Source organism: Podarcis bocagei (assembly GCF_964188305.1).
Source record: "Podarcis bocagei genome assembly, chromosome: 1".
In the NCBI taxonomy this organism is placed as follows: Eukaryota; Metazoa; Chordata; class Lepidosauria; order Squamata; family Lacertidae; genus Podarcis; species Podarcis bocagei.
In genome coordinates, this window is record NC_138125.1 from 112493869 (window position 1) to 112520912 (window position 27044).

Sequence of the window (27044 nt, forward strand, 5' to 3'; positions counted from 1 at the left end):
TTTGCAGCTCAGTGTTTAACTTTTATTATATCTTGGAGGGGGGGGGGAAGAGTACGTTTAAAAACCTGAAACACACAATGGGACTTCACAAAAACGTTTTTTTAAAAAGTTTATATTTGCACTGCTCTTGTCTGGAAGGCACTCTTGTCTCCTATGGTTGGTGAGTTTGAGAAGACAGGACTGTTTGGTTGTAGAGTGAGGCATTTCCAAGGAAGCAGTATGGCATTTCTTGTCCATGGCTACAATCCTGGGGATGCAGGACAGTCATAACAAAGCCAACTATCATCACCAGCACCCCAGTGGTAAGGATCAGGGCAGAGAGAAGGTTGTCTGAATGGGTCCATCGCTCCTCGGAGAACCTCAGGTAGCAGGCGGCAGGCAGGATGAAGACCAGTGGAGTAGCGCTGAGCACCCCCTGCAAGCAGGAAGTAAAACACTAAATATGCATTTGTGGTGTATTGCAGAGGCACGCTCCTGAAATAAATTCTATGCAGAGAGTTTAGAAGGAATGGGGTGGAAATCACAACGAGGAACCAGTGAACTTGAGGAACTTGTTCACTGATTTCAGTGGGCAAGACTTACTCTGGGCAAGACTTAGTGGTTGTCAGTTACTCAAACAAAACAAAAACAGGCATCTGCAAGACTCCTCAGGATGGAGGCAGTGACTTAATAATTTTGCTTGAACAGGGGCTTTAGAATGCCGCTTCATTTTTCCCCAGGGGAAAAAACTTATTTCTGTAGCTTCAGACAAAAAGTTCATCATCTTGCCACAAAGAAGCACAGCACCAAATTTCTTCCTTAAGCATATCCTAGTAACACAATAACAATTTGAGGAAACAGTCTACTTCACTAAGCCAAAACAAAACAAAAAATTAGTAGTTGAAAAATCCCCGTGCACTTACATTTAGCTCTAAAACTATTCCCAGGCAATCATACACTAACGATACACTTGTCGCTAAAGCAATGACAATGACTGTCAGAGCAACGTGGCAAATGGTTGTAAGGTTTCCTTTGAAAAACACGTTTGCAAGGACCTGAAACAGAAGCACAGTTCTAAGTACTGTTATGATGTGGCATATTTTAATTTTCTCATCCTAGGGTTAGGCACAAGTCAAAGGAATGGATTACAACTGAACACCAGACTTCAATGAAAGGCCCTTGCCCCCAAGGCACCCAGGTTCACATAATTATTTATTTTTAAAAACGTTTCCAGAGTAACACATAGCTGCTTTTAAATTGACCAAGTATGATTTTTTTTTTGTACAGCTGGAAAAATAGATCAATAATTAGATTATGGACTGTTTTTTGTTTCATTTTCATTTTTTAAAAAAATAAAAACAAACCTAGGCAGAGGGTTAAGGATCCAGTATACATCGGGACAAAACTGAGGTCATGTACTTCCAAAAAGAAAACAAACATTATCTTTGTCTGTCAATTAATCTACATTCTGAACCGCTCCAAGATCTATTGGTACGGGGTGGTATACAAATTTACTAAATCAATAATCAAATAAATCTTACATTTCCATGAGTGTATGCTTATTCCAACATTCTATAAAATGGATGCAAACATTTCAGAGAAAGTTTGTTGGATTTAATACCATCCTTTCATATCCTACAATAAGTGATTTTGTACATAATAGGAATCCTTGGTTACATATGCTATACCTTCTCCACTGAGCCAGACAGCACTTGTTGCTTCCCATTTTCAGTCACTAGTATATGTGATGCTATTTAACTTAATAATATGGCTACCATCTTTCTTGAGCAACCACCCTCTACGCACAATGCCATGAAGCAATGGAAATTCCAGGGCATTACATTTTGGGAAAACTAAGATGGCAGCTAACCCTTCAGTCACCCAGAATGAATGAATGCGTCACCGAAAGAAGTGGCCCCCAGCAGTTGCCCAAGAAGATTGGGTGGTGACACTGAGTCTGCTTGCATTGCAGCCATTGCTTAAACTGAGGAATATTCAGTCTGATTAGGTTTCTGTCTAATATGTCCTATTGTCTATTTCAGCCAAGGATGTCAATAAGTGGACTGAAATGATTTCTGCAAGAGAAGAAGAAAAAGAGAAGAGTTTGGATTTGATATCCCGCTTTATCACTACCTGAAGGAGTCACAAAGCGGCTAACATTCTCCTTTCCCCTCCTCTCCGACAACAAACACTCTGTGAGGTGAGTGGGGCTGAGAAACTTCAGAGAAGTGTGACTAGCCCAAGGTCACCCCAGCAGCTGTATGTGGAGGAGTGGAGACGCGAACCCGGTTCCCCAGATTACGAGACTACTGCTCTTAACCACTACACCACACTGGCTCTCGCATCTGATTCATCGCATCTGATTTCTTATTACGGCAACACAACATAATTGTAATTTCCATAGCAGCAGTGTAGAAAACATTAATTTGATGGAACTGTGATCTAAAACTTCATTCTTGGGCACTTATCACAGTTCACTGCATTGGGGGCAGAAATTAATGGTGACTCTCTGCAATCTAAGATACAGGTGCGATTAACACTCACCTCTCTGGTAACAAAGCATTCTATTGGAAACGTTAAGATGACAGTGATTCCATAGCAAAACCTCCCAAACGTGGCAAGGTCATCATCTCGGCAATAGTTCTCAAATATGTCTCCTGAAGAAGTGGCAGACAATGAAATTAACTTTGTAATGTGCAAGAGAAAACAGAAATTGTGAATACAGACCCAGGCATTCATGAGAACTTTTAAATTTGTTCTCAGCTAAATTCCGATAGTTCCAAAGAACAAACCTAGACAGCCACAAATACTGGCTGGATTCCAAAGAGCATCTCTAGGCAGGCTCTTTCTTTCTTTCTTTCTTTCTTTCTTTCTTTCTTTCTTTCTTTCTTTCTTTCTTTCTCTCTCTCTCTCTCTCTCTCTCTCTCTCTCTCTCTCTCTTTCTCTTTCTCTTTCTCTCTTTCCTTATCAAATCACAATGTGTTTGGAAATCCCCTCTGGTTCAACAGTGGTTTGCCACGAGACACAGTGAACTTCTATTTTTGAAACATATGCCTTCGGTGTATGGCCCTAGCAGCACGGACCATTTCTGCTGTGATCACTCTACAGAATTCGTTCTTAGCTGTGAATGCGAGGGGCATTGCGTATTTTCTGCTATTGTGGTTTTTTTGGGTGTGTGAGAATCATTTCCAAAAACTAAACCTTGTCGCCGAGCTTGTGCTCAGCATCCTTTGCACACCAAGGTTGCTTTTACTGTAGGAGTATTCCTGGCATCTGAAGTAGGGTCAGGGTGCAAGGTGCTTTCAAAATGAATAAAAACGCATGGTCGAAGCAGACAGATTTCCTCTGTAGCTGTTATTCTTGTGACAAGAACAATCACTTAAGGAAGAGCTGGGCAAGGGATCTGGGCGCACACACTTCCCATGCCGCAGGATCAAAGCTGGAAGGCTTCAAATATACAACAACCTCTGAAGCGTTTGCTATGTATAGGAGTGCTTACGGGAACTTTGGAATGTTACCTTAGGGGTTTTCGCACTCTGTGCACAGAACTATAATAGACTGTATGTGGCGGCTATAGCAAAGGGCCTGGGGTGTGGCACAAGTGAAGAACTGTAGCCATTGTCCACATGTCCTGCTTGAAGGCTTCCCAAGAGGCACCTGCCTGGCTATGGTGGAAAAAAAGGATGCTGGGCTCGTGGGCATTTGGTCTGATCCAGGAGGGCTCTTACGAATTATGTTAGCTCTATGCCCAACTCCACCTCTCCCCCAACTCATGTGCAAGTCTTCCAAGAGGCAGATTCCCCCATACAAGGTTCCCTGCAGACATGGAAGCAAATAGATTGAGAAGGACTGGTTCTGTGTGATCTTCTACTCCTGGAGCAGGCATCATCCTGTAACCTTCCAGGTGTGTCCAACTCCCATCAGCCCTAGCCAGGATAGCCAATGGTCAGGGATGACTGGAGTTGTAGTCCAGCAACATCATGGGAGGCCCACAGGTTCCTCATTTCTGTTCTACTCTTCATTTGGTACAAGCTGGATTGGCTCGGCTGGTAGAGTACGAGCCTCTCAGGTTCAGGGTCATGGGTTCAAGCCCTATGTTGGGCAAAAGATTCTGCATTGGCATGGTGCCAAAGAACATTGTTTTACAGAATTCCTCATGCTCCTGCAGCCTGGCAATATCATGTTTCTGTTTGTTCAAGAGGTTTCTCAAGGAGAAGAGTATCATTGGGCTTCCCAACTTCGGCACCAGGTCATAATAATTAGCATTATACTTGCTCTTTAGAGTAATATAAAGGTAAAGGGACCCCTGACCATTAGGTCCAGTCATGGCCAACTCAGGAGTTGCGGCGCTCATCTTGCTTTATTAGCCGAGGGAGCCAGCGTTCAGCTTTCGGGTCATGTGGCCAGCATGACTAAGCCACTTCTGGCAAACCAAATCAGCGCACGGAAACACTGCTTATCTTCCCACCGGAGCAGTACCTATTTATCTACTTGCACTTGACGTGTTTTCGAACTGCTAGGTGGGCAGGAGCAGGGACAGAGCAATAGGAGCTCACCCCGTCGCAGGGATTCGAACAGCTGACCTTCTGATTGGCAAGTCCTAGGCTCTGTGGTTTAACCCACAGTGCCACCCGCATCCCTAGAGCAATATACACTACTTCCAATTCAGGATTATCTTTGGAGAATCTTCAGTATATAAGCCTGAGGTGTGGATATATAGGAAGCCATAAGGCTGGAGTGGGGAACCTCATGCCCAAGGGTCAAATATTGCCACAGCCGGTTTTCACTCACATCCCTCAACTGCCCTATTTCAGGTCCTCCTTGAGTGCATTTGCCTGGCTAGAATGTGCCCTTGAACTCTTGGCTGCTGGGATGGGGAGAGAGGAGTGTGCGAGTCTGTGCCAAAACTGGGCTACTGTACAGAGGTAAAACTTACATGGGTTTCTCCACCCAATTTTGCCTCTGGTCCCACCCATCCACATGGCCCCTGGAACCTGCTCATGTGGGGATTTTGTTCTGAAAATAGGTTCCCTAGATACTTTTTGGGGTTTTGTTTTTGGAGTAGGTTTTGCAGATGCTGAATTGTGTACCAGTAGTAAATCCTACACAGAATACCCACAGCCTTGGGTGAGGGAATCTAGGAGAAAAGCTTAATGTGGGTGAGAACTGTCAGAAAGCCAAGGTAAACAATAACTATAACCCGGAACGGAATAACTTACCTTCTGTGTATTCTTTAAAGGTCACATATCCGCACGTAGCGAACAACAAGCTGACAAACACAGCAAACGAGACGGACACATGCGTGACACGTGCCCAGTTGCTGAGTGTGGGTTCTTTCAGGGAGCCGTAAATTAAGAAACTATTGTGGTGGCAAATGAATGCTGGAAGAAGCACAACAGTATTTTTATTTATAAAGCAATCATGTGCAATGTATATATTTCTGAGTCAACTAGATTTGGGACAAATGTACTGAAAAGCTGAGGAAAGGCAAGCTATTGAAAACAAAGGGCTTGAGCCAAAGTAAAGCACAATGGAAGAATTGTGTACATGTTTCTTGCTCCCCCATTGAAATTGGTGGGAATTAAGGGCAAACCAGATATATGCACAATGCTTGGCTGCTACTGAACACTTCTTTAGCCTGCCTTGCAGAACTTTCCCATGTCCTGATGTCACAACATTCTGTTTGTCGCAGCTTCTACCCCACAGGATTGGCTGCTGTTGGCGGAAGGCAGGGAAAACACGTTGCGTTGTGACATCAGGACATGGGTAAGTTCCACGAGATGTCACTGGAAGTGGGAACCAAATAGCTAAGAGCAGCCATGTGTTTACCATAATGCCTACTTTTGACCCTTAAAGTGCTTGACTTTGGTTGGGTCCAATGATGGCGTTGGTGCCCCCTGCTCCACTTGTTCTACAGCGGAATAAAATAGAGGTGCTGCTGTGGCGACCTCTGGGAGCAAGAACGCCTTCCTGAACACTCTCTAAGGAATTCCCTAACTCCCAAAATCTGTACAGATGGAAATGTCTGTAGGACGTGGCATTTACGGTATCTTCCCTCAATGCTCCCTCTCCAGAAATGTTGCACAGCAGGGCTGGGTGATCTATTGATATATCATCCAAAACTGGTTTGAAATTTGTATCGTGGTATCAGTTTCATAATTTTTGACCTGGCAACATATTGTGAATCATGATGTATGTGTCTGTGCACAGGCTATACCAAAATCACAATGTGGGAAAAACCATGAAGCCAGCCAATGCTTCTACATAGCTCCATCCTTATTTCAGGCATTGTGATTTATCAGTATATTGCAATGTTTAACTGGTGATGTATCACAAAGCTGAAAACAAGATTATCGCCCAGCCCTATTGGACAGCTAGAAGAAACAAATTTAACAAGCGCTTTAGGGAACCTCGTTAGAAGAGTAGCACAAAGGGAAAGAAGAAAATGGGAAGAACCTTCAAAGTTGGTCTGATCAGTGGAAGAAAGGGTGTAATAATTCAGACCCGTTTTGCCCTAACACAAAGGACAAATCTGGTCGAAGGTTATCTTTGTACGTTACAAAACCAGACCCGGATTATTCCAGCAAAGATGGTGATCAGGTGGGTAGCTCCAAGGGATAGCAAAAGGGCAGTACTCCTTTTGGAATATGGTTCCCATCATCCCTGGCCACCAGCTGTGTTGGCTGAGGATGATGGGAAATGGAGTCCAACAACATCTAGAAGGCCACTAGTTAATGCTCGACATTTCCCACAAATCCATCAATACTTAAAATAAAACGTTTGCAAGAAAAATAAAAACAAATCTGGAAGAGTAAGAATCTCACTAATGCAAAGGGAACCTAAGGGTGCTACATGCGCTGCAGATATTAAAGAAATGCCGCCAAACATGGCACATACCAAATGACATCACCCCGATGGCTTGGGCTGCATTGGGCTTTGCAAACACCCACGGATTTTCTGTTTGGGTTCTGGAAAAGAAAGCAGCATTTGAGAGGTTGCCACTTCCACCAGGAATAATTCTTTTTTTTTTTTTTTTTTTTAAAAGCAAAATCTGAAGGTCAGGAGTAGGGAACCTGTGGCTGAGCAACTGTTGGACTGACTCCAACTCCCATCAGCCCCAGCCAGCTTGGTCAGGGGTCACGGGGGCTCCCCCCCCCAGCAACATGCTAGCCACTCTTGCTCTAAACAAACTGCCAGGGTAGTCACAGAACCACAGAACTGTAGAGTGGGAAGGGACCCTGAGGGTCAACTAGTCCACCACCCTGCAACACAGGAATCTCATGTCAATTGAAGCACAAACACTGAAGAGATTTTTTTATGAAACGGAAAGTAAAAAGACTCCCCCCTTCTGCCGCCTTGCAGCCATCCAGCTGTTTTCTTGTTAATCCGAACTATAGTTAGCGACAGCAAAGCTTTCACATCTCAGTCTACCTGCAGCTTTCTGGACTTGTCTCTGCTCGGTTTAACCTGCCTCGGGCCCCTTGAGGAGGGCAACGGGGGCACAATAGCCTAGGGTCTCATACCTTCAGTGTTGCAAATCAACACTGACAAACTATGTTCTAACTGAGAGAGAAAATGACAGCGACAAAGGGTGCAGTGAGATAGGAGAGGCTCAATTGGATCTGTGGTCCCTGGCTCTCTCAGGCTGAAATCCTAAACAAACTTATTTGAACCGACCACTGGCTTCCTTCTGAGTAAATCTGCGTACGATTGCTGCCTGGGATTGATGCCTTCCATGCATCATTATATACTTTTCTTTCTTTCTTTCTTTCTTTCTTTCTTTCTTTCTTTCTTTCTTTCTTTCTTTCTTTCTTTCTTTCTTTCATTTGTGGTGTAGTGGTTAAGAGTGGTAGACTCGTAATCTGGTGAACCGGGTTCGCTTCCCCGCTCCTCCGCATGCAGCTGCTGGGTGACCTTGGGCTAGTCACACTTCTCTGAAGTCTCTCAGCCCCACTCACCTCACAGAGTGTTTGTTGCGGGGGAGGAAGGGAAAAGAGATTGTGAGCTGCTTTGAGACTCCTTCGGGTAGTGATAAAGTGGGATATCAAATCCAAACTCCTCCTCCTCCTCCTCTTCTTCTCCTCCTCCTCCTCCAAGAAGCCCAGGGTTCTCCTCCTCCCATTTTTATCGTCACAACAACCCTGCGAGGTAGGGTTAAATTAAGAGTGATTGACCAGCCCAAGGTCACTCAGCGAGCTTCATGGCTGAGTGTGGATTTGAACCCTGGTCTCCCAGGTCCTAGTCCAACACTCTAGGCACTACTACCATGCCAGCTCTATACCCATATGTGACGTTACAGACCGAAGCCTGTGCATGGGAGAAGCAATTCAAGTTCCAAAGCAAACAGCATCACAGTTAAAGCTGTGCAATGCAAACAAATTTTTGCACAGCATGCCATTTGTGCATTTCTGAACTTAAACCACTTTGAATTTGGAAGATCAGATGAACCTCAAGAAGAGGGAGCTGGCACTGACTTTTCAAAATCTGACTGGGCCAAAAGATTCCTCCCCTCAAGTAATATTGCTCCATGCCAGCGGGGGGGGGGGGGCAGGGGGTTAGAGAATGCCACCTTTCCATTATTCCCCTACTTCCCAAAATATACAGCATCTTCAAATATAATTCTGCAAGTACAGTCGTACCTCGGTTCCTGAACGCCTTGGGAGTCGAATGTTCTGGGTCCCGAACGATCGAAAACCAGAAGTTGAGTGTTCCGGTTTTCGAATGTCCAGCGGGGTTTCCGGGGTTTCCAATTGGCTGCAGGAGCTTCCTGTAGCCAATCAGAAGCCATGCTTTGGAAATGGAACGTTTCGGAGGTCGAACGGACTTCCGGAATGGATTCTCTTCGACATCCGAGGTACGACTGTATACAGTTGCCTTCAAACAGGAGTGCAATAAAATGAGATAAAAACATTGCCAGAGAGCAGAATGCCCACCTTCAATAGTCAGGGGCTTCAGTCCTCATCTCTCTTGACAGGGGAGGCTGCTGCCACCTGCTGTCTCAGCCGCTGCACTTTCAGTGAACTGCAAAGCAGCAGCAGGACACAGCTGCCAGGCCAGAGGACAGCGCCCAGCTGTCAGGCTTTATCACTGCCGCAGACAAATTAGCTTTTCCAAGCACCATTTACCTTGGAAGATGCAACTTCAGGTTTTTTACTCTTGCCAGTTCTATGAAGCTCCCCCTACTCCAGAAAGAGTTTCTTTTGACATCCAATACTCTTCTCAAGTATCAATCAGAACCTGCAGAGCTCCTTAGCCACCACCTTTTCTTTTATAAATAACCCACCATTTATTAATTAGCAGTTATACTGCAGATTATTCCAGCTTTGGAAATAAATGCTACTGCCATTTATGGCCCTCTTTACTGCCTCAAAGCAACACAATGGCAAGGGATTGAAATGTGTTTCTTTGCTTATTTGTGGAGTGTGTGTGTGTAATTTGCAACATTCCCACCCATATACGTTTCCAGGCAGACAGGATGCATTCTGCTTTGTTCCCGACTATGTTCCTAAGGCATATGTACATTTCCATTGTCTTTCAAGAGGAAATAGAAGCAAAGTGCTGAAATATCGCCAGAATTAAGCGTCCGTATAACTGCTTTTCTGAAGCAGGAATTAAGGCTGACTACCTTATTAACTATCACACAAAGACACTCTCCTAGGCAGCTGTTATGTCCATGAGAAAAATAACTCAAAAGTTATTAGGACCTAATAAAAATATTACAAAGGGTCAGCTTTTCAAAGGTGTTTGGAATCCTTTCTCTCCTTCCATGTTTTACAGTGAAGCATCCAGTTGTAAGAAGAGTTCTGGAAATTTTGAAAGTTCAACCCCTCCATTTTAATATGCCCTAATAAAGGTCTTAACTCTTCTGTGACTAATTGATGTGAAAGAAAAGCACCTTAAGTATGTGAAAAATGCCATTCTTTCAAGTAACCACAGGGACCCAGACATAAGACATTTGCCCCCACCCCCTTTGCTGGTCATGGCTGGTGTGAGAAAAGAAATTCTTCTGTCAGGAAACTACAGAACACTGAAAAAAAGTTTAAATATAATAGAAACAAAAGGAGGCATTTCCTCCTACCCCACCCCATTTCATAAATAACACATGCAATTTTAACTTTTCCATTACGTGATGCAATGGCAATTTTGAAATTTTAAATTTTGGAAAGACCATCAGTCAGTGGAAGATCATCTGCTTTGCCTGCAAAAAGCTCCAGGTTAAATCCCTGGTATCTTCAGGTAGACTTGGGAGAGACCCATAGAGACACAGAATCATAGAGAGACGCTGCCAGGCAAGGTAGACAATACTGAGCTGATTTACTATTAGACAGCTTCCTAAGTGGAAAAAGTTCATCATGGCTGCTCCCATAGCCATATTCCCAACTAGAGCCCAAAAATGCAAGCAACAGTTGGAATCTGCTAATGCCCAGTTTATTAGGCTCAATATGACTGCAGTCCTAGTTTCCTGGGAATAAGCTCCAGTGAACTCAGCAGGTTTGTAAGGTTCAACTTGCAAACTATACCGAGCTTTGACCTTCAGCCCTCTGAAACACAACTTTCAGCTTTTAGTTAGGAATAAGAACAATCTTACCAGGTTACTATTTAAACGGCTAGTGTAAAGTAGGCACTCAAAGAAAAGGTGAGTAATACCCAGCCTCTGCATGGCTATTTCCCTCATCCCTTAGTCACTAATCAGTCACAAACAAACTTGGAAGCCTCCTTATTTCCTTATAACAACAATAATAATTGTATTATTTGCCCCAGCCACTCAGGGCAGCTTCCAGCATATATAAAAACATAATAACACATTAAACAATAAAAACTTCCCTAAACAGGGCTGCCCTCAGATGTCTTCTAAAAGTCAGGTAGTTGTTTATTTCCTTGACATCTGGTGGGAGGGTGTTCCATAGGGTGGGCGCCGCTACTGAGAAGGCCCTCTGCCTGGTTCCCTGTACCCTCACTTCTCGCAGTGAGGGAACCACCAGAAGGCCCTTGGAGCTAGATAAAAGTGCCAAAGCAAGGTCAGTTTGTCATTTATCCTGGTGTGCTAGCTCTGAAAAAGAAAAATGTACTTGAGCTGCAGTTCCCTATGTCTACACTACTGGTTTCAGTTCAGGCATCATGGGGAACTGATTAAGGAGCCAAGAAGTCACCCTCTTAAGTCTGTAGCACAACTGGAGGTGGGGGCACTCAAGCTCATTTCTTTGTCATAGTGTCAGCACCACCTGAACTCACTGCTCATTTACCACCAACAAACCATTGCTTGATGGAGCAGCTGCATTACATCTGAATAGGGTCTTTGTCTCATTGTCAAGCAATATTTTCTGGAGAGCACCAATGAAATATCCTATGACTATGGAATTTAGCTGACGAGGAGATCAAGGTGGTAATGACACACTGGGCCAGAGACCTCGGTCGTAATATTTATCTTGAAGAGTGGGAAAAACTCTGGAAACAACATCTTAAATTTACGGCCTGTGTGTCACTTAAGGAGAACTTAATGAAAATGTTTTATCGCTGGTACCTGACTCCGGTTAAACTAGCTAGAATGTATGGATCCTGCAATAAATGCTGGAAGTGCAAGGCAAGGGAGGGAACCTTTTACCACATGTGGTGGGAATGCCAAAAGGTCACAGGGTTCTGGGAGAGTATATATAACGAAATGAAGAAAATGCTAAGATACACCTTTGTTAAGAGACCCGAGGCGTTCTTGCTAGGTTTGGTAGGAACAGAGATAAAGAAGAAAGATTATAAATTGTTCCAATATGGAACAACGGCAGCAAGGGTCTTAATAGCTAAAAATTGGAAACAAGAGAGTTTACCGACAACGGAGGAATGGAGATCCAAACTATTAGAATACGTGGAGATGGACAGGATGACAGGAAAAATTAGATATACAAAAGACCAGAGGTTTGTTAAAAATTGGGAAAGTTTTACGAAATATCTGGAAAGCTTAGTTGATGAACAGACAACGCTAGTAGGTTTCCAAGGTGCTCTGTAAGAGGCAAAGGGTAATGCCAAAAGAAAATGGACGAATGAGAAAGACTTATGGCATTACAAATATGGAAACGCGGATTTAATGCTTATTGTTTTTTTTGGACGATTTGTGGAATGACTGAAGGAAGTCCCATTCTTTTCTTTTAGTGATTAGATACGAGTTTGGATACAGTTTGTTTTGTACTTTGATTTTTGTAAACCAATAAAAATTATGAATGGAAAAAAAAAAGAAATATCCTATGACTAGGCAGCATTATTTTCCCTGTCATCTTCTCTTTCTGTATTGTTTCAGTGGGTCTGGATTTCCCCCCAGCCATTTTTATTGTGAACACCAATCAAGATGGCAGCTGTGTGGGCCGAAAAAATCAGAAAAGGCCCTTTCCATCACTACCGTGATTCACCAAATCACCAAGCGTAATTCAAAGTGATGTTGCCATGCTGCAACTTTCCTGCAATTTGGGTTTACTGCCACAAGAGGCCTTCTTTTGTATCTTAAAACAAAACATGCAAACTCAGCTCTCCCTCAAGCTGGATCCAGCTCTCTTACAAAGCACCAACTGCCTCTAACCGTGACCTTTATTTCTCCTAGAGAGATTATGGAGAACGAGAAATGACAAGATTACTTACACCTGTGCACTAAATGTGATTGCCCTTATAATCCCAAACACCAGGATGAGGACGGTTAAAATCAGAGAAACCAATGATACCTGTGAATAACAATAAAAGCATTAGCCGATTATGCCCATTAGTGGTCAAACATTTTAGAATTTCCAAAAGCATAATCTCGTTTGTCAAAGAAGAGAGAATGGACATTTCCATGGGTGACAGGCCAGTATAATTAAAAGACCTGCCATTCAAAATGTATATACAAAAGAGGGGGAAAGGCAGAACAGAAAGTATTTGAATTCCAGGCGTAGGCAAACTCGGCCCTCCAGATGTTTTGGGACTACAACTCCCATCATCCCTAGCTAACAGGACCAGTGGTCAGGGATGATAGGAGCTGTAGTCCCAAAACATCTGGATGGCTGAGTTTGCCTATGCCTGACATAATGTGTCTGTTCAACCTTTTTCTCTTCCCATATGTTAAAACTCTTACCCCAGTTATCAACCAAGGTGAACCTCCCCAACTTGGTTCCTCCCTCAGATGCTTTTGACTACAATTCCCATCGTCCTTGGCAACTGACCATGCTGGTCAGGGCTGATGTGGCCCAAAACACCTCAGAGAGCACTAGGCTGAGGAAGTTTGATCTGACGCTATTTTCATTCTTAACCCAAATGGATAAGTTAATTTCTATACAGTAATGATTTACCTTCCCCAATTTTGATATATTTCGAAAGAGGGAAAGAGGAAGGGTGAAGATGATGGTGACACAGAGAATAATGACATGGCGACCAATGAGCAAATTGTCTTGATCGACTGCTTAAAAAAAAGAGAGAAATGTTAAGATGCATATTTCTGTAAGAAATGGATGTTAGGTTGCTCATTAAATGTGAAATGTACATGATTTTTTAATGTGTTGAATGTCTAAAAATCTGTTCATGAAATGAGGACAGGTAGGAGGGGAACAAAAAATGTGTGATTTTTGGAATATTTATATAGCACCAACATTATTTAGGACAACGCACCTCAAAATACTTGCCAACAACATTTATGCTAAGGAGTTATATTACAAAAACTCAGACTGCAATCCCCTGTCATTGGAGTATACCTCATTGAACTCAGTGAGGATTACTTTTAAGAAAACATTACAGGATTACACCAATACATAATGTACAAAATGCTTCAGCATTTTCCCAATTATTAATATTAATATAAAAAGGGAGGTATTATAAAGCACAAAGTTTACAAGCACTAGTCTTTTTTCAAAAAATTAAGCCGATAAACTTATAGCAATTATTTATACCCAGTATAATGAATGGTGTACTCCATATTAAATAATGCAAATAAATGTGTGCATGTTTGTTTCGTGTAAATGATCTCTACTGTCGTGCTTTTATTGTTAACTGAATGTTAAAATTTAGATTTTGTGCAAATAACAGTGTGGTTGCAGGCGCCATATGTGGTGGATGACAAGCAACAGACTGCAGTCATATATGCCTGGAGAAAGTGATTGCAGACTATGAAGAACACCATAAATGCTAGGCATATCTACCCAGAGGGAAGTCCTATTTAATTCAATGCTCCCAAGTAGGACTGCAGCCTTAGTTATGCAGGACTCCAAAGCTCCACCCCAATACAGTGGATCCTTCTGGGGACAACATATCCCTGCATTCATAAGGACTAGAAACATGCCTTTTGAAAATGAAACCTGAGATTCTCAGAATGGGTCAGGTTATATATCAGATACAGTGGTACCTCGGTTTAAGAACAGTCCTGTTTATGAACGATTCGGTTTACGAACTGCGCAAAACCGGAAATAGTATCGCAGTGTGCGAACTTTACCTCGGTCTAAGAATGGAATCCGAACGATGGAAGGGCACTGGCGGCAGGAGGCCTCATTAGGGAAAGCGCGCCTTGGTTTAAGAAAGGTTTTGGTTTAAGAATGGACTTCCGGAATGAATTAAGTTCATAAACCAAGGTACCACTGTACCAAAATCTGAACCCCCAAAATATACCAAGAAAATAAAAAAGTATGCATAACTTATGGTGAGTGTCACAGCCCTTTACAATATTCAATTTGTGGGCAAATATTTTGATCAACTTTCCTAGCAAGTTAAGTAAAAACATTTATTAATCAGGAAGAACAAAAACTGATCGACTCACCTCCAGGAATTCTTTGGAAGACTTTAGTCAAAGTGTCTCCTGTTATAATGTTGTAACTAATCATCGCTTTAAAAGAAGAAGCTACTTCGTTAATAACGCTTTGAAAAGATAAAACGAAACCTAAGCATACACTATGCGGAACAAAACTGTGTCAGTGAAAAACTATGCCTTCTCCGAACATGTAATGTATTCTATGTTCAATACTTTTAGGCGAATTTAACCACCAAACTTGATGGGGCTCATTTCAAAACAGGAAGCCTGCCTGTCTTCTTCCTTAAAACCAGCCTCTTCCTTACTCCTCCTCCTCCTTCTCACTGATGCCCTTGTACAGCTCAGCAAAGGAGGATGGAAGCAACACTAGATTGTGTTGGCCCTGCCTGCCATTGGCTCTGGTACCGTCTACTGTCACCTGCTCTATCAGACCCAAAGCGCACCTGCCCCCACTGTGTCTGTATGAGGGGCTTCTAGGGTCACACAAGGAGGCCTCACCTCTTGACTCCAAGTCTGGTGACCCCGCAACCCCTCTCATGCGAATTATCATTCCATGGGGGCGCTGTTAAGAGCCCCTCTTTCACCATCCAGGGTTCCAGCCAAACAAAGGGGAAGATTAAAGGATAAGCCTGGACCAATTTCTGTATTTCATTTACATCCCACTTTTTCCTCCAAGGAACTCAAGGTGGTGTACATGGGGTGTACATGGTTTTCTCCTTCCTCATTTAATCCCTACAACAACCCTGTGAGGTAGGTTAGGCTAAGAGACAGTGACTTGACCTAAAGTCACTCAGTGAGACTCAGTGAGTCACTCAGCTTCATGGCCAAGTGGGGATTTGAACCCTGGTTTCCCAGGTCCTAGTCCAACACCCTAACCACTACACCACAGGGGCTTCCAGTCTTCTTCTTTTATAGACTGCAAAAAGGCATTGTTCTTTAATGCATCTGCAAGGGGACCTTACCAATGAAAGGGTATAAGAACTGGAGAGCTGAGAGAATTAGGTACCCTACAAAACCAAATGCTTTATTGACCAGAGCCTGGTAGCTGTTGGTTCCAGACAGGTTCCCTCCTTTAATCAACAGGATAATAGAATAATCTGTTGAGGAGAACAAGAAGCATTCTATTAACAACAATCTCTTTGGGATCAATTTCTCATGCATTATTCTCTTGATTTTTTTATTTTGATTTTTAAATCAGACTGAAAGAAGTCACCATGGAAAATACATGGGAACACAGAATAACAGGGGAAAGGAGATCTTACACAAAACCTGCGGGAAACCCAAGAAAAATGTCTTGGTAACACAACTACATCTCCAGTGTCCATTAGGGAGGCATTGCTAGAGATCTCTTCTGCAATTATTTCCAGAGAGCTGACCTATTTATTTTGTAGGTCAGGCAAGGAGAGCTGCCTTTGATCCCTGTTACTGCCAGGCCAGTGGATCATTCTTTCAATCCACATGTGCCCTCGCAGGCTGCATTGGGTGGTGTCAATTAGCATTCCATATCCATCTCCAGAGTCACATGCTCCTTCCAGTGCTGTTAACTAGCAGCCCAGTTCGTGCCCATGTAAGCAGCAGGATATAGGAGCAAATGGGCTGCCCTGAGGTCTGCTAGCATGGCTAGGGTACAAGCTTTAGTACAAATTATTTTTTAAACGAATTTCTCCCAGCCCATTTCATCCTCACAACAACTCTGTGAGGTTGATGAGGCTGAGAGACATTTAATGGCCCCTGATCGCTCAGTGAATAGGGATTTGAACATGGGTCTCCCTGACTCTGATTTGCCACTGAACCTAGATAGTCACATATAGTTTTAAACTTTGTTCACAAGGATTAATAAGGGAATATAGTAAGTCAGCAAAGCACATGGAACTGATATGTAATAGATTGGCATTTTCTGTTATAATGGGTAAAATAGAGATTTTTTTTCACAAATGCAAGATTAGTTGCACACTATGAATTGCATTGTGTCCTTAACTGATTCTCTACAACAGAGATTCCGTGGTTTAACTGCTCTCTACAAACCCTGGTTTAGTGTCCTCTGTACTAGGCTATGTGAAAGGTGGATGGAAATGCTTGCAATCATCTCTTGTTCCTGTTCCAGCAAGCCATTGTTCCATTCACTAGGAAGATCCTCTCTGAGCCCTGCCTTCTTTCGTGGTATCCTAATATCACATAGGAAAGGACATCCAATGCAGCACAGTGCTCTACTTTTAAATACCACCTCAGAAGATTAAGCGTTTTTCCTGTACACTTGAGTAAAGGTAAAGGACCCCTGGATGGTTAAGTGCAGTCAAAGGCGACTATGGAGTTGTGGCGCTCATCTCACTTTCAGGCCGAGGGAGATGGTGTTTGTCCACAGACAGCTTTCCGGGTCATGTGGCCAGCATGACTAAACCGCTTCTGGCACAATGGAACACCGCGAAAGAAACCAGAGGGCACAGAAACGCCATTTACCTTCCTGCCACAGCAGTACCTATTTATCTACTTGCACTAGCGTGCGTTCGAACTGCTAGGTTGGCAGGAGCTGGGACAGAGCAAAAGGAGCTCACTCTGTTGCAGGGATTCGAACTGCCGACCTTCTGATCGGCAAGCCCAAGAGGCTCAGTGGTTTAGACCACCAGTGCCACCCGCGTCCCAGTGTGACACTTGAGTAACACTGCATGGAGAGACAGTGGGGCTCTATAGGCAAGCCCTGCCCTACTGTTGTGTTCCCTGACTGCCCCACCCATATGCTGCCAACACATTGGGGAAGATATGAAGGGCAGAAAGCTACCTAATGCATACAGTCTGTTCCTGTGAGCTGAAAGCTGGATTCGGCAGAAATGGAGCCCATAGGGCTAGCCCACATGCACCCAAAATTTTCCCTTCAGACCTTCCCCCAATGTGTGGACGGTGGGGGGGGGGCAGAGCATGTTGGGGACACCACAGAGGGGCTCTCTCTCCAAGCAGAGTCGCTTGCGTGGAGAGAAGAATGCCTAATTTAGGACTTCTAGTATCAATGAAGACATTTTGCACATTCTGCCCATTTTAATTCCTGGCCCTCTCTCTCTACTGAATGACAACGGCCACTTTTAAGGCAATACCTGTGATATAAGCAACGGCCAACAACAACAGTATTCCCAATGGAAATCCAGCTTGCTTCAGAGAATAGGGCAGGCCTGTGAAACGAAGCAAACAAACAAATTAGATTGGAGGTCCCCCCACAAGTTCTTGCCACTTATTGATGCTTCCAGCTCCTCTCCCATCTTCCCAGGGGCTACTTAAGGTCTGGGGAAGCCCAAGCTACAGGAAGCTCATGCCATCGGCTCCTGAATCTGGAGGGAAGTTCCTATCTGTACATCCACATATTTGCAAGGTCCCAGGAAGCTGTAGTATGGCTTACTGTGTCATGTAAAGCAAGCCGCTGACAAAGTCAAATGTTAAATATATAAACAGTCCATTGGAATCCCTGATCTTGATCGACATTAATCTGCACTACTGTAATAAAATTACAACCCCCAAAAATATGATTGATAGTAAGTCCAACAAAATAATAAACTGGAGTGAAATTTATAGTAATTAACTGGAATGAATAATAAACTGATGCATTTACCTATCATACCAGATCCTATGATAGAGTTGATGACATTAAAAGCAGCTGATGAGAGGTTGCTAGTTCCTCCTTTGTTTCTCGGTTTACAAACCAGGGTTGTTGTTTCATCCAGTTCCTCCTATTTCAATAAAGTAGCACTGATGTCAGTCTAAAATATATTCACTTAAAAAAAACAAACCACCACATTTTTTTTAATCATTTAACATAACTAAAAATACAAGGATTTGGTTTTGGAAGGGCTTCCCTTCCTCCCTAAAACAAACACATACCAAGTGACATGGAAAATCTTGGCAGTCATAGAATCATAGAGTTGGAAGGGACCTTGAGGATAATCTCATCCAACCATCTGCAATGCAGCAATATACATTGCGGGTGGCGCTGTGGTCTAAACCACTGAGCCTCTTGGGCTTGCTGATCGGAAGGTCGGCGGTTCAAATCCCCACGGCGGGGTGGGCTCCCGTTGCTCTGTCCCAGCTCCTGCCAACCTAGCAGTTTGAAAGCATGCCAGTGGAAGTAGATAAATAGGTACCGCTGCGGCGGGATGGTAAATGGCGTTTCCATGCGCTCTGGCACTTGTCATGGTCCTCCATGCACCAGTAGCGGTTTAGTCATGCTGGCCACATGACCCGGAACACTTTCTGTGGACAAACACCAGCTCCCTCGGCCTGAAAGCGAGATGAGCGCTGCAACCCCATAGCCGCCTTTGACTGGACTTTACCTTGCAGCTGTCCCATACAGGGATCAAACCTGCAACCTTGATGTTATCAGCACCAAGCTCTAACCAGCTGAGCTATCCAGGCTGACATTTTGTATGCATCAGAATAAGGACTAGATTTTGAAAGTATATTGGTTTTTAAGTGTTTTTGAAATTTGGGCACAAATGAAAGTTAGTTATTTCCTGCCCTTTACCCTAAGATCCTAGGCAGGTACTTTTAAGCCTTCACTTTAATTGCTTTAACGATTCAATCCTAAACACACTTACTAGCCCCATCAGATGGTAGTTCAGCTAATTTCTTCTGAGTAAACTCGCACAGGATTGTGCTGTAAGTCCAATGTGCTTCGCAAGGTGGTATATCTGAACAGCAAAGGGCGTCCTTTAAAATCTAAGGAGAGCTGGTCACCCACCACCTGACTGCCAGTTATCAGAAACATTTTGTTAACACAAAAAAACCCTTCTCCCCATGCAGGCCATATCTGCGTAACATTATATAAATATACATTGTGTTTTATCTTAGTTATAGGTTGGAGGGTGGCCGCTGTCACACGCTGACAGCTTCTAGGAGCCACAGGTGAGAGCTGAGTGCAGGGTGGGGGCCAAAGGTGGACAAACTACCCCAGACATACCCCTCCCCTAACACCCCAGGAAAGAACTTTGACTAAACCAGGTGAAGGTAGCCAATGGTCTCAAACCCTCGAGGAGTTACAGACTTTTTTGGCATGCAAAGACAGGCTCCGGTGGATTGAGCGGACAAGTTATGGCTAGCTAGAGTGCGGCGCTGATCATGCCAAAGCACGGGTTCGATTCCCATGCTATTCTTGCGGGGGTTGAATAAATTCTTCCAGCTCTTATGATTCTATGAAATAAGCGAGGTTGTGTTTTTTAAAGAGAAAGGAGGAGTTTGCTTTCCTACCCCACGGACCAATTGAAAGGCGAGGAGAAATTAAGAAAACTTCCTAGGATCCCAAGAAGACGCGCGGCTTACCGGGTGGGCAGGGCTGGTGGCGGGCGACGGGGGGCGCTGGGCCAGCTCTTCCATGGCGGCTCGCTCGCCCTGCCCGGCTTCCCTCGGAGGCCCCTGTCCGGATCCCGCCTGCAGCTCTCATGAACGGAGCGAGGCGGAGGGACAGGGGCTAGTGGGGTCGCCGAGGGAGAAGAGCGCGCCGGCTCTCGGGCTCCGGATCGGGACGCGGCAGCACGTGCGCGCCTGGGAATGGCCAGGCCTCCCGCGGGCGGAGAGAGCAGCGTGATCTCCACTCCCCGGAGCGCCTTGGAAGGGAGCCCGAAAAGGGGGGCGCGGGGGGGGGAATGGGGAGTGTCGGAAGGCCAGCGGAGTTTTCTGGTCGGGCTCGGCAGTCCGCCCATTTTACATCAGAATTATTGATTTGGAAAGGGACTCCCAGGGTCATCATGGGCGTAGCTGGGATTGGGGGGGGGGGCGCAGGGGTGGCAGCTGCCCCTCTAAATCAAGCAAATAAATAAAAATATTTAAACTAACCAATTGCACCGCAGGTAACTGTCCTGTCCCCACCCCCCAAAAAAATTAAGCCTGCCCCACTCCCAATAAATGCTGGCTATGCCCACAAATATATATACAGCCATCATGGCTAGCGGCCATTCGTAGCCTAATCCCCGCCAAGAAATTCTCCAAATTAAGAGCCTTTACCTTTTCATCTTGGTGGCTATGGCCGCATTTGAGGAAGTGCTTCCCGTATTTTACTTAAGCACTTCACGAAGAAGAAAGTCTCGTGTCTTCCTTGCAAGAAAACACGATCAGAACGGAATGTTTGGAACAAAACTTCGGCCAAAACTGAGAAGTAAAGACAAATGGGCCACCTGTCCTGTCTTTCGCTGGTAGGAGATGCTATCATTGGGAATGCTTGATAGATAGTTGCCAAGCCTGATGATGAAACATTGGACCCTGGACCTGCATAAACTGAACAAAACTGAAAAATCCTTAACTTGTTCCCACAGCAACTCCCCTCCCCATAGGGTAATTGTTGGTGATTCTTTTTCTTTCCTTCTTCTGTTATTTTTTTTTTTAAAGTGATTGTTTCATCTCTCTCTTTTTGGTTACAAATATGTATACATACCTATCTTATTATGGGAGATTAAATAAATAAGATTTCAAAACAAAACAAAACTGGATTGAAAAGCCAGGTGTGGAAAAAGGAATACACACAAAGTCCTGGTTATTTTTGAATGCTCCTAAACTACCTATATAGGCATGAAGAACCGGTAGCAGCAACCAGAGATTTACTTCATGGTGAATGTTGACTGACCTTGTTTTTCACACGAATAGTCAATATCACCAGTGAGCTGCTCTGATATTTTGACAGGCATATGATATCCAGCCCAGCCTCTGGTTTCTGACAGTTATCAACAGATTTGTGAAATTAAAGTTCACAACACCATCCTGTTTATTATCTGAAATAGAAAATGCAGTGAAATTCTGAGGTCGAGGCTGCCTCTTTTATACATGAGGCATGTGACCGTTTTATACTTTCCAAAGTACCATTTGGTTTTGGCATGGCAGTTTTCATCAGATACCAGGTAACCCTCAGGAACCTTTTAACAAGTGACCGGATTTCCCACCCAATACTTACCTGTCGTTTTTAGTGAGTCACCAAATGCAGGAAAAATCATGGAAAGAACCCCCATGAGCTTAGCAAACAAATGTGTTTTGTTATCTGTCAGGGAACTGACATCGGAGCTAGAGGCGGAGGGAAGGCTCTCAAATGATGCTGGAGAAGGGCCCAGCAGGGAGAGAGGCAGCTCCGCAGATGGGGAAGCAAATCAGCGCAACACCAGGGATATAGAGGGGCTGATGGGGGAATCGTCAAGAGAGCTCCAGGACTCTTCACCTGACACCAGCGGGGAGAGCACGGGTCCTCCGCTACCCACGCCCACCCTGCGCAGAAGACTTCCGCACAGAGAGAGTAGGAGGAGACTGGGTGTCAAACAACTTTTATGTTGGAAAAGATTTAAGAAACGCCCACTGACGGATTCTGCTAGCGACTGAGGCAGCCACGAAGTGAAGGGCTGCCCAGACTGAAAGGTTTAGCAAGGCAACAAAGCCTGGAGAGGCGGCAACTTACGCACGAGCAACCCATACACTTTACATTATCCTTACAAAAGGTCTGTTTCCTTTGTTCAATGCGTGTGCAAACAAGGTAAAGCAGAGTTTAGAGGCAATTCCTTAAAAACAGTTTAACTGTTTCTGGTTCACTGAGTCTGTCCATATATTTCATCATCTCTTCTCTCTTCACTCTCATTGTGTTTGTTTGTTCTTGTTTTGATCTCTTGTTTCGACGCTGCTCCGAAGCGGGGCGGGGGGGCGGGAACACCTGCCCCAGCCGCCCTGCTTCGGAACGCTGCTCCGAAGCGGGGCGGGGGGCGGGAACACCTTCCCCAGCCGCCCCGCTTCGGAACACTGCTCCGAAGCGGGGCGGGGGGCGGGAACACCTTCTGAAGGCGGGCGGGGGGCGAAAGTCTTTGTCCCCCCTGCCTGCCTTCCCAGGGGCTTTTAAATTGCCCCGGACAGCGGAGAAGTCCTCCGCTGTCCCGGGGCGATTTTAAAATGCCGCCCGCCAGCATTTTAAGATCACCCGGACAGCGGAGAAGTCCTCCGCTGTCCCGGGGTTTTTTAAAATGCTGGGGGTGGGAAGAAAAGCCCTTGTGTCCCCCCCCCAGCCTTCAGAAGAGGTCCGGGGACAGACTGTCCCCGGACCTGGTCTGAAGGCGGTTTCCCTAGGAACGCATTAATTGATTTTCAATGCATTCCTATGGGAAACCGTGCATCGCAAGACGAAAAACTCGCAAGACGAAGAGACTTGCGGAACGAATTAATTTCGTCTTGCGAGGCACCACTGTAAGTATAAAATATATTCATGCTACTGTCTCTAAACGCAGGTGGTGCTGTGGGTTAAACCACAGAGCCTAGGACTCGCCGATCAGAAGGTCGGCAGTTCGAATCCCTGCGACTGGGTGAGCTCCTGTTGCTCAGTCCCTGCTCCTGCCAACCTAGCAGTTCGAAAGCACGTCAAAGTGCAAGTAGATAAATATGTACCGCTCCGGCCGGAAGGTAAACAGCATTTCTGTGTGCTGCTCTGGTTTGCCAGAAGCAGCTTAGTCATGCTGGCCACATGACCCGGAAGCTGTAATCCGGCTCCCTCGGCCAATAAAGCGAGAGGGTCAAGGGTCCCTTTACCTTTACTGTTTCTAAAATATACATTGTTACTGTCTGTAATTGTTTAATTGTGCCGTAGATTCATAGACCTCATGAGGGAGGGGGTTGTTGGCATTAAGTATGGCAAAGCCACAATGACCCAACCCCCCTCACTTTTCCAGCTTGTATTTGTGGAAGCTCCCTGCACTTTTCAAACCCTTGTTTCCAATAGTTGTAAAAAAACATAGATGAATTGAGGAGGTGGCCTATTTCAAAAGGTCAAATTATTACTAAATTTGTACAAAAATCTCCTCTGCTGGGGAGAGGGCACAGGCCAGACAGCCATTTTTCTAGCCCACCTCAGTCTGTACCCTCTACTCAATAAAGGAGATTATGGGGACTCTCTGAATGGTCAGCTGCATTGAATTCTGAAGCCTAGGAAAAAAGGCTCTTGACCAGATAGGGAATACCCCAATTGCCTTTCTAAATATGGGCTGTCCATATATCCCAGGAACCTAATAATCAGACACCCCCGATCAGTTCTATTCAAAGCTACATGCTTAGAAGTATTCTGTACTGTGTGTGACCAGTCAGCTGATGGGCTCAGAAACTTAAGGAAAATCTTCCACTTGGCAGCAGCTTATGCCTCTTCCCCCTCCCTCCCTCACTGCAACTGCATAGATTTCCCACTGTTATTATACATGGCTGGCTTATGGTAGACCGCAGAGGTCAAAATGGGATCACTTCACATGAAATCGGCAGCTTTGAAGCAGTGCAAAATAATAATAATTTTTTAAAACCCCAAAGGCTTTCGTGAACCATCCCCCCCAAAGTGTGATGGATCTCGTTGCTGCAACTGAAGAACAGCATTCCGTCTTGTCATAAAGATTTTAATTTCAAATCTGAGATCTGTGTGGTTCGCAATGGTCCACAGTACTGCAGTTATTCAATGCTTTGTGTGTGGGGAGGGGGCACCGAGACAAGCATGGGTGGGCTGTTCACATGAAGCTCATACCAAAGAGCAAAATGAAATCACTGACTGATTGACTGAAAAGGAAATCTAGCAGTTCTCCTTTCTTCAGGTTAAAAGAAGGCTAACCCTTTAAAGTTATTTTGATCTCTTTGTATGCTGATCTCTTTTTAGTAGAAAGATGAAGAAAAAGAAGAAACTAAATAGTTGAAAAGTGTAGTAACAACAACAATAATAATGCCAACAACAATGAATGCTTTCTGGTAATTTGATAAAGCTGGTGGGTACTGCCAGAATATAACTTTTTGTATACTTTTTACTTTGGATGGTTCCATTTTCTCAATATAATTCTTACCATGGATCTTTGCATCCAGTGCTATTTTTCTAGGAAAAGAGGTGCCAGAACTCACCATGAACACCTCCCCTGTTCTCTTATAATGGCAATGGTGCCCACCTGAGAGGGAATGGAACTGAGTTCCAGAGAGTTCCGTCTGAAAAAAAAGCCCTGTCTGCACCCAATAAAAATGACTTATGAGGGTGAATGGGATAGTTTTGGGGAATACTTTTAAAAATATGATACTAAAACCAATCTGCAAGTGGAGTAATTCTATAAACAACAGTTAAACAACTAAGAATTACAACAGGGGTGAGCAACAGGGGGCCGGTCCACCGTCCCTCAGACCTTATGGGGGGCCAGACTATATCTTGGGGGGGGGAATGAACAAATTCCTATGCCCCACAAATAACCCAGAGATTCCTTTTAAATAAAAGCACACATTCTACTCATGTAAAAACACCAAGCAAGCCCCACAAATAACCCAGAGATGCATTTTAAATAAAAGGACACATTCTACTCATGTAAAAACATGCTGATTCCTGGACCCTCCGTGGGCTGGATTAAGAAGGCAATTGGGCCACATCCGGCCCCCAGGCCTTAGGTTGCCTAGCCCTGAATTACAATGAGAAAACTAGGGAGGGGTTTTATACTGATATGCAGCATAAGCTAGGTTTGTTAAGAATGCCATGGAAGGTAAAGGTTGGGAAGTATCCACAAAATCTTTGTATGATGGTAAATTGTGTGTAAATAGAAAAAATGGGAAATGCACATGAGAAGACTTACAAATTTAATCCACAATGTTCTGAAAAGCCTGACAACATCAGGGGCTTCAGGTAAATTCTCTGGGATTTCATGTCCACCCAGACAATGGCACCTTCTTAGGTTTTGGTTCCCGGTACGGGACAGATAACATTTGCCAGGGCTTGATAGGATGGGGCCCAGTGAATAGACCATTGAGTCCCTATCCCAGGCTGCCTTCTATGTGCTCTCAGTGGGTGTAGTCATGCAAACCGTAACTAGGAGAATTTGACAAGATGGACCCTTGTCAAAACACAAATTAATTTAAAACCCCACTTTGTGACTCAGTTCTCTCTTGAATTCTCCCACATGTTGACTATGATCACAGAATGCTTCCTTATATAAGCTCGGGTTTTGTCTGTCTAGGCCAGTATTGTCTACTCTGACTGGCCAGTGGCTGTCCAAGGTCTCAGGTAGAGGCCTGTCTAATCAAACACTACTTGAGATTCTCAGGGCTGGAGATTTGGGGGGTTGGACCTGGTATCGTTTGCCTGTAAGGTGTGTGAGAAAGAACACAAACTTCTGAAACAACCTTTTTTAAGCATTAGGTATTTAAAATAAAATTTAAAAATCTGAAAAACGGCCTCCAAAGCTGCAAGGGCCTCTGGGTCACAAACCCAGCATTGGAAAATTCCACTTCTTCAGGTAGAAAACTGTGGCAACCTTTGCATCAGACAGTCACCCTCTGTGAAATGCCACAGGCTCCGAAAGATCCCTCCGTTTTGTTTCTAAGCTACCACTTGCTGCATTAGTCATTTCTGCCAGCTGCCCACAATATCGATATTTTTATTTCTTGTTATGTATTCTCCCCCACCCCACGTTGTCTCCATTTCTAAGGCTGGGAGAGAAACACAGTCCTGCAACCCACATAGCCATCCTAAATATTGTGCTTTTCTGATTATATCCTTTCTATTTTATAATGTTTTGCCTGCATGTATAATGCTTTTATCTGTTGTTATTTTGAGCTTCCAGATTTGGGGGGTGGGGTGGAGGGGGAAGGTGGTTTGTTGTGGCTGAAGCACGAGAAAGCTTCAGAAATTCAGAGATGTAATTCACGTAACAAATCCAATTTGTACAGGACACAGCTTATTTAAATGAGCAGAACCCTCATTTAAGGGGAAGAGAGAACGTTTTGATCCACTTGTACTTGGGAGCAGCTAGACTGTGTGTTCTAAAGACAAAATTATCTGGCCAAGTTGTCCTGGAGTGTTGTCACAGGCGAAAGAACACCCAAGTCACATTGCGGTTTGTGCCTCCCAGTCTCCTGGAAACCATTTCCCGGCCTGTCTCTTGCACCACAGTCCGCAAGCAATCCACTTCTATTTGTTTCGAGTAATAACTCCAGAGTTAAGCTGCACGACAGGGTTGGGAATCCCAGACACTCCAAATGATTCAGTGTTATCTGAAAGGGTCACCAATCTGCCGTTGGGGAGGGAGTTTGCTTTCCTTTGCACAGAGCCACTGGCAACCTCATCCCAAGCAACTTCAGTTATGTTTGGATATCTCTGAGTCAAGTTTAGACCTATTAAGGAAGCAGGGATTTCCAAACTGCCATGTGATGATGACATGCGCTATGTGAAAATGCTAATTATACTGTGCCCGTTCATTCATTTTTTTATTTTTTTTAAAGCAGGTCAGAGAGGAAAGGAGGTCTTTTTGTCTTTCACCCCTCATTGCAGAATCACATGGCTCCTTTTCTCATGACTTACTTGCATGCCGATGCGGCTTGT

At 44.3% G+C, this 27044-nt stretch overlaps 1 protein-coding gene across 5 annotated transcripts; it reads right to left on the reverse strand.

Moving 5' to 3' along the window:
- Nucleotides 1–27044, reverse strand: SLC38A11 (solute carrier family 38 member 11). 5 transcript variants are annotated; one of them, XM_081180794.1, is made up of 12 exons: nt 27024–27044; nt 18324–18441; nt 17815–17889; nt 15691–15825; nt 14738–14803; nt 13284–13393; nt 12601–12680; nt 6877–6947; nt 5199–5360; nt 2524–2636; nt 903–1034; nt 1–415 (listed from the first exon to the last, which is right to left on the reverse strand). In XM_081180794.1, the coding sequence occupies exons 1-12, from the start codon at nt 27027–27029 to the stop codon at nt 152–154; spliced, it is 1332 nt and encodes a 443-aa protein (XP_081036920.1). In that variant the 5' UTR covers nt 27030–27044; the 3' UTR covers nt 1–151. The 5 variants fall into 5 exon arrangements, with proteins under 5 accessions (XP_081036920.1, XP_081036917.1, XP_081036916.1 ...); XM_081180791.1 differs by lacking the exon at nt 27024–27044 and adding an exon at nt 25300–25485 and having other exon boundaries at nt 13284–13390; XM_081180790.1 differs by lacking the exon at nt 27024–27044 and adding an exon at nt 25300–25485.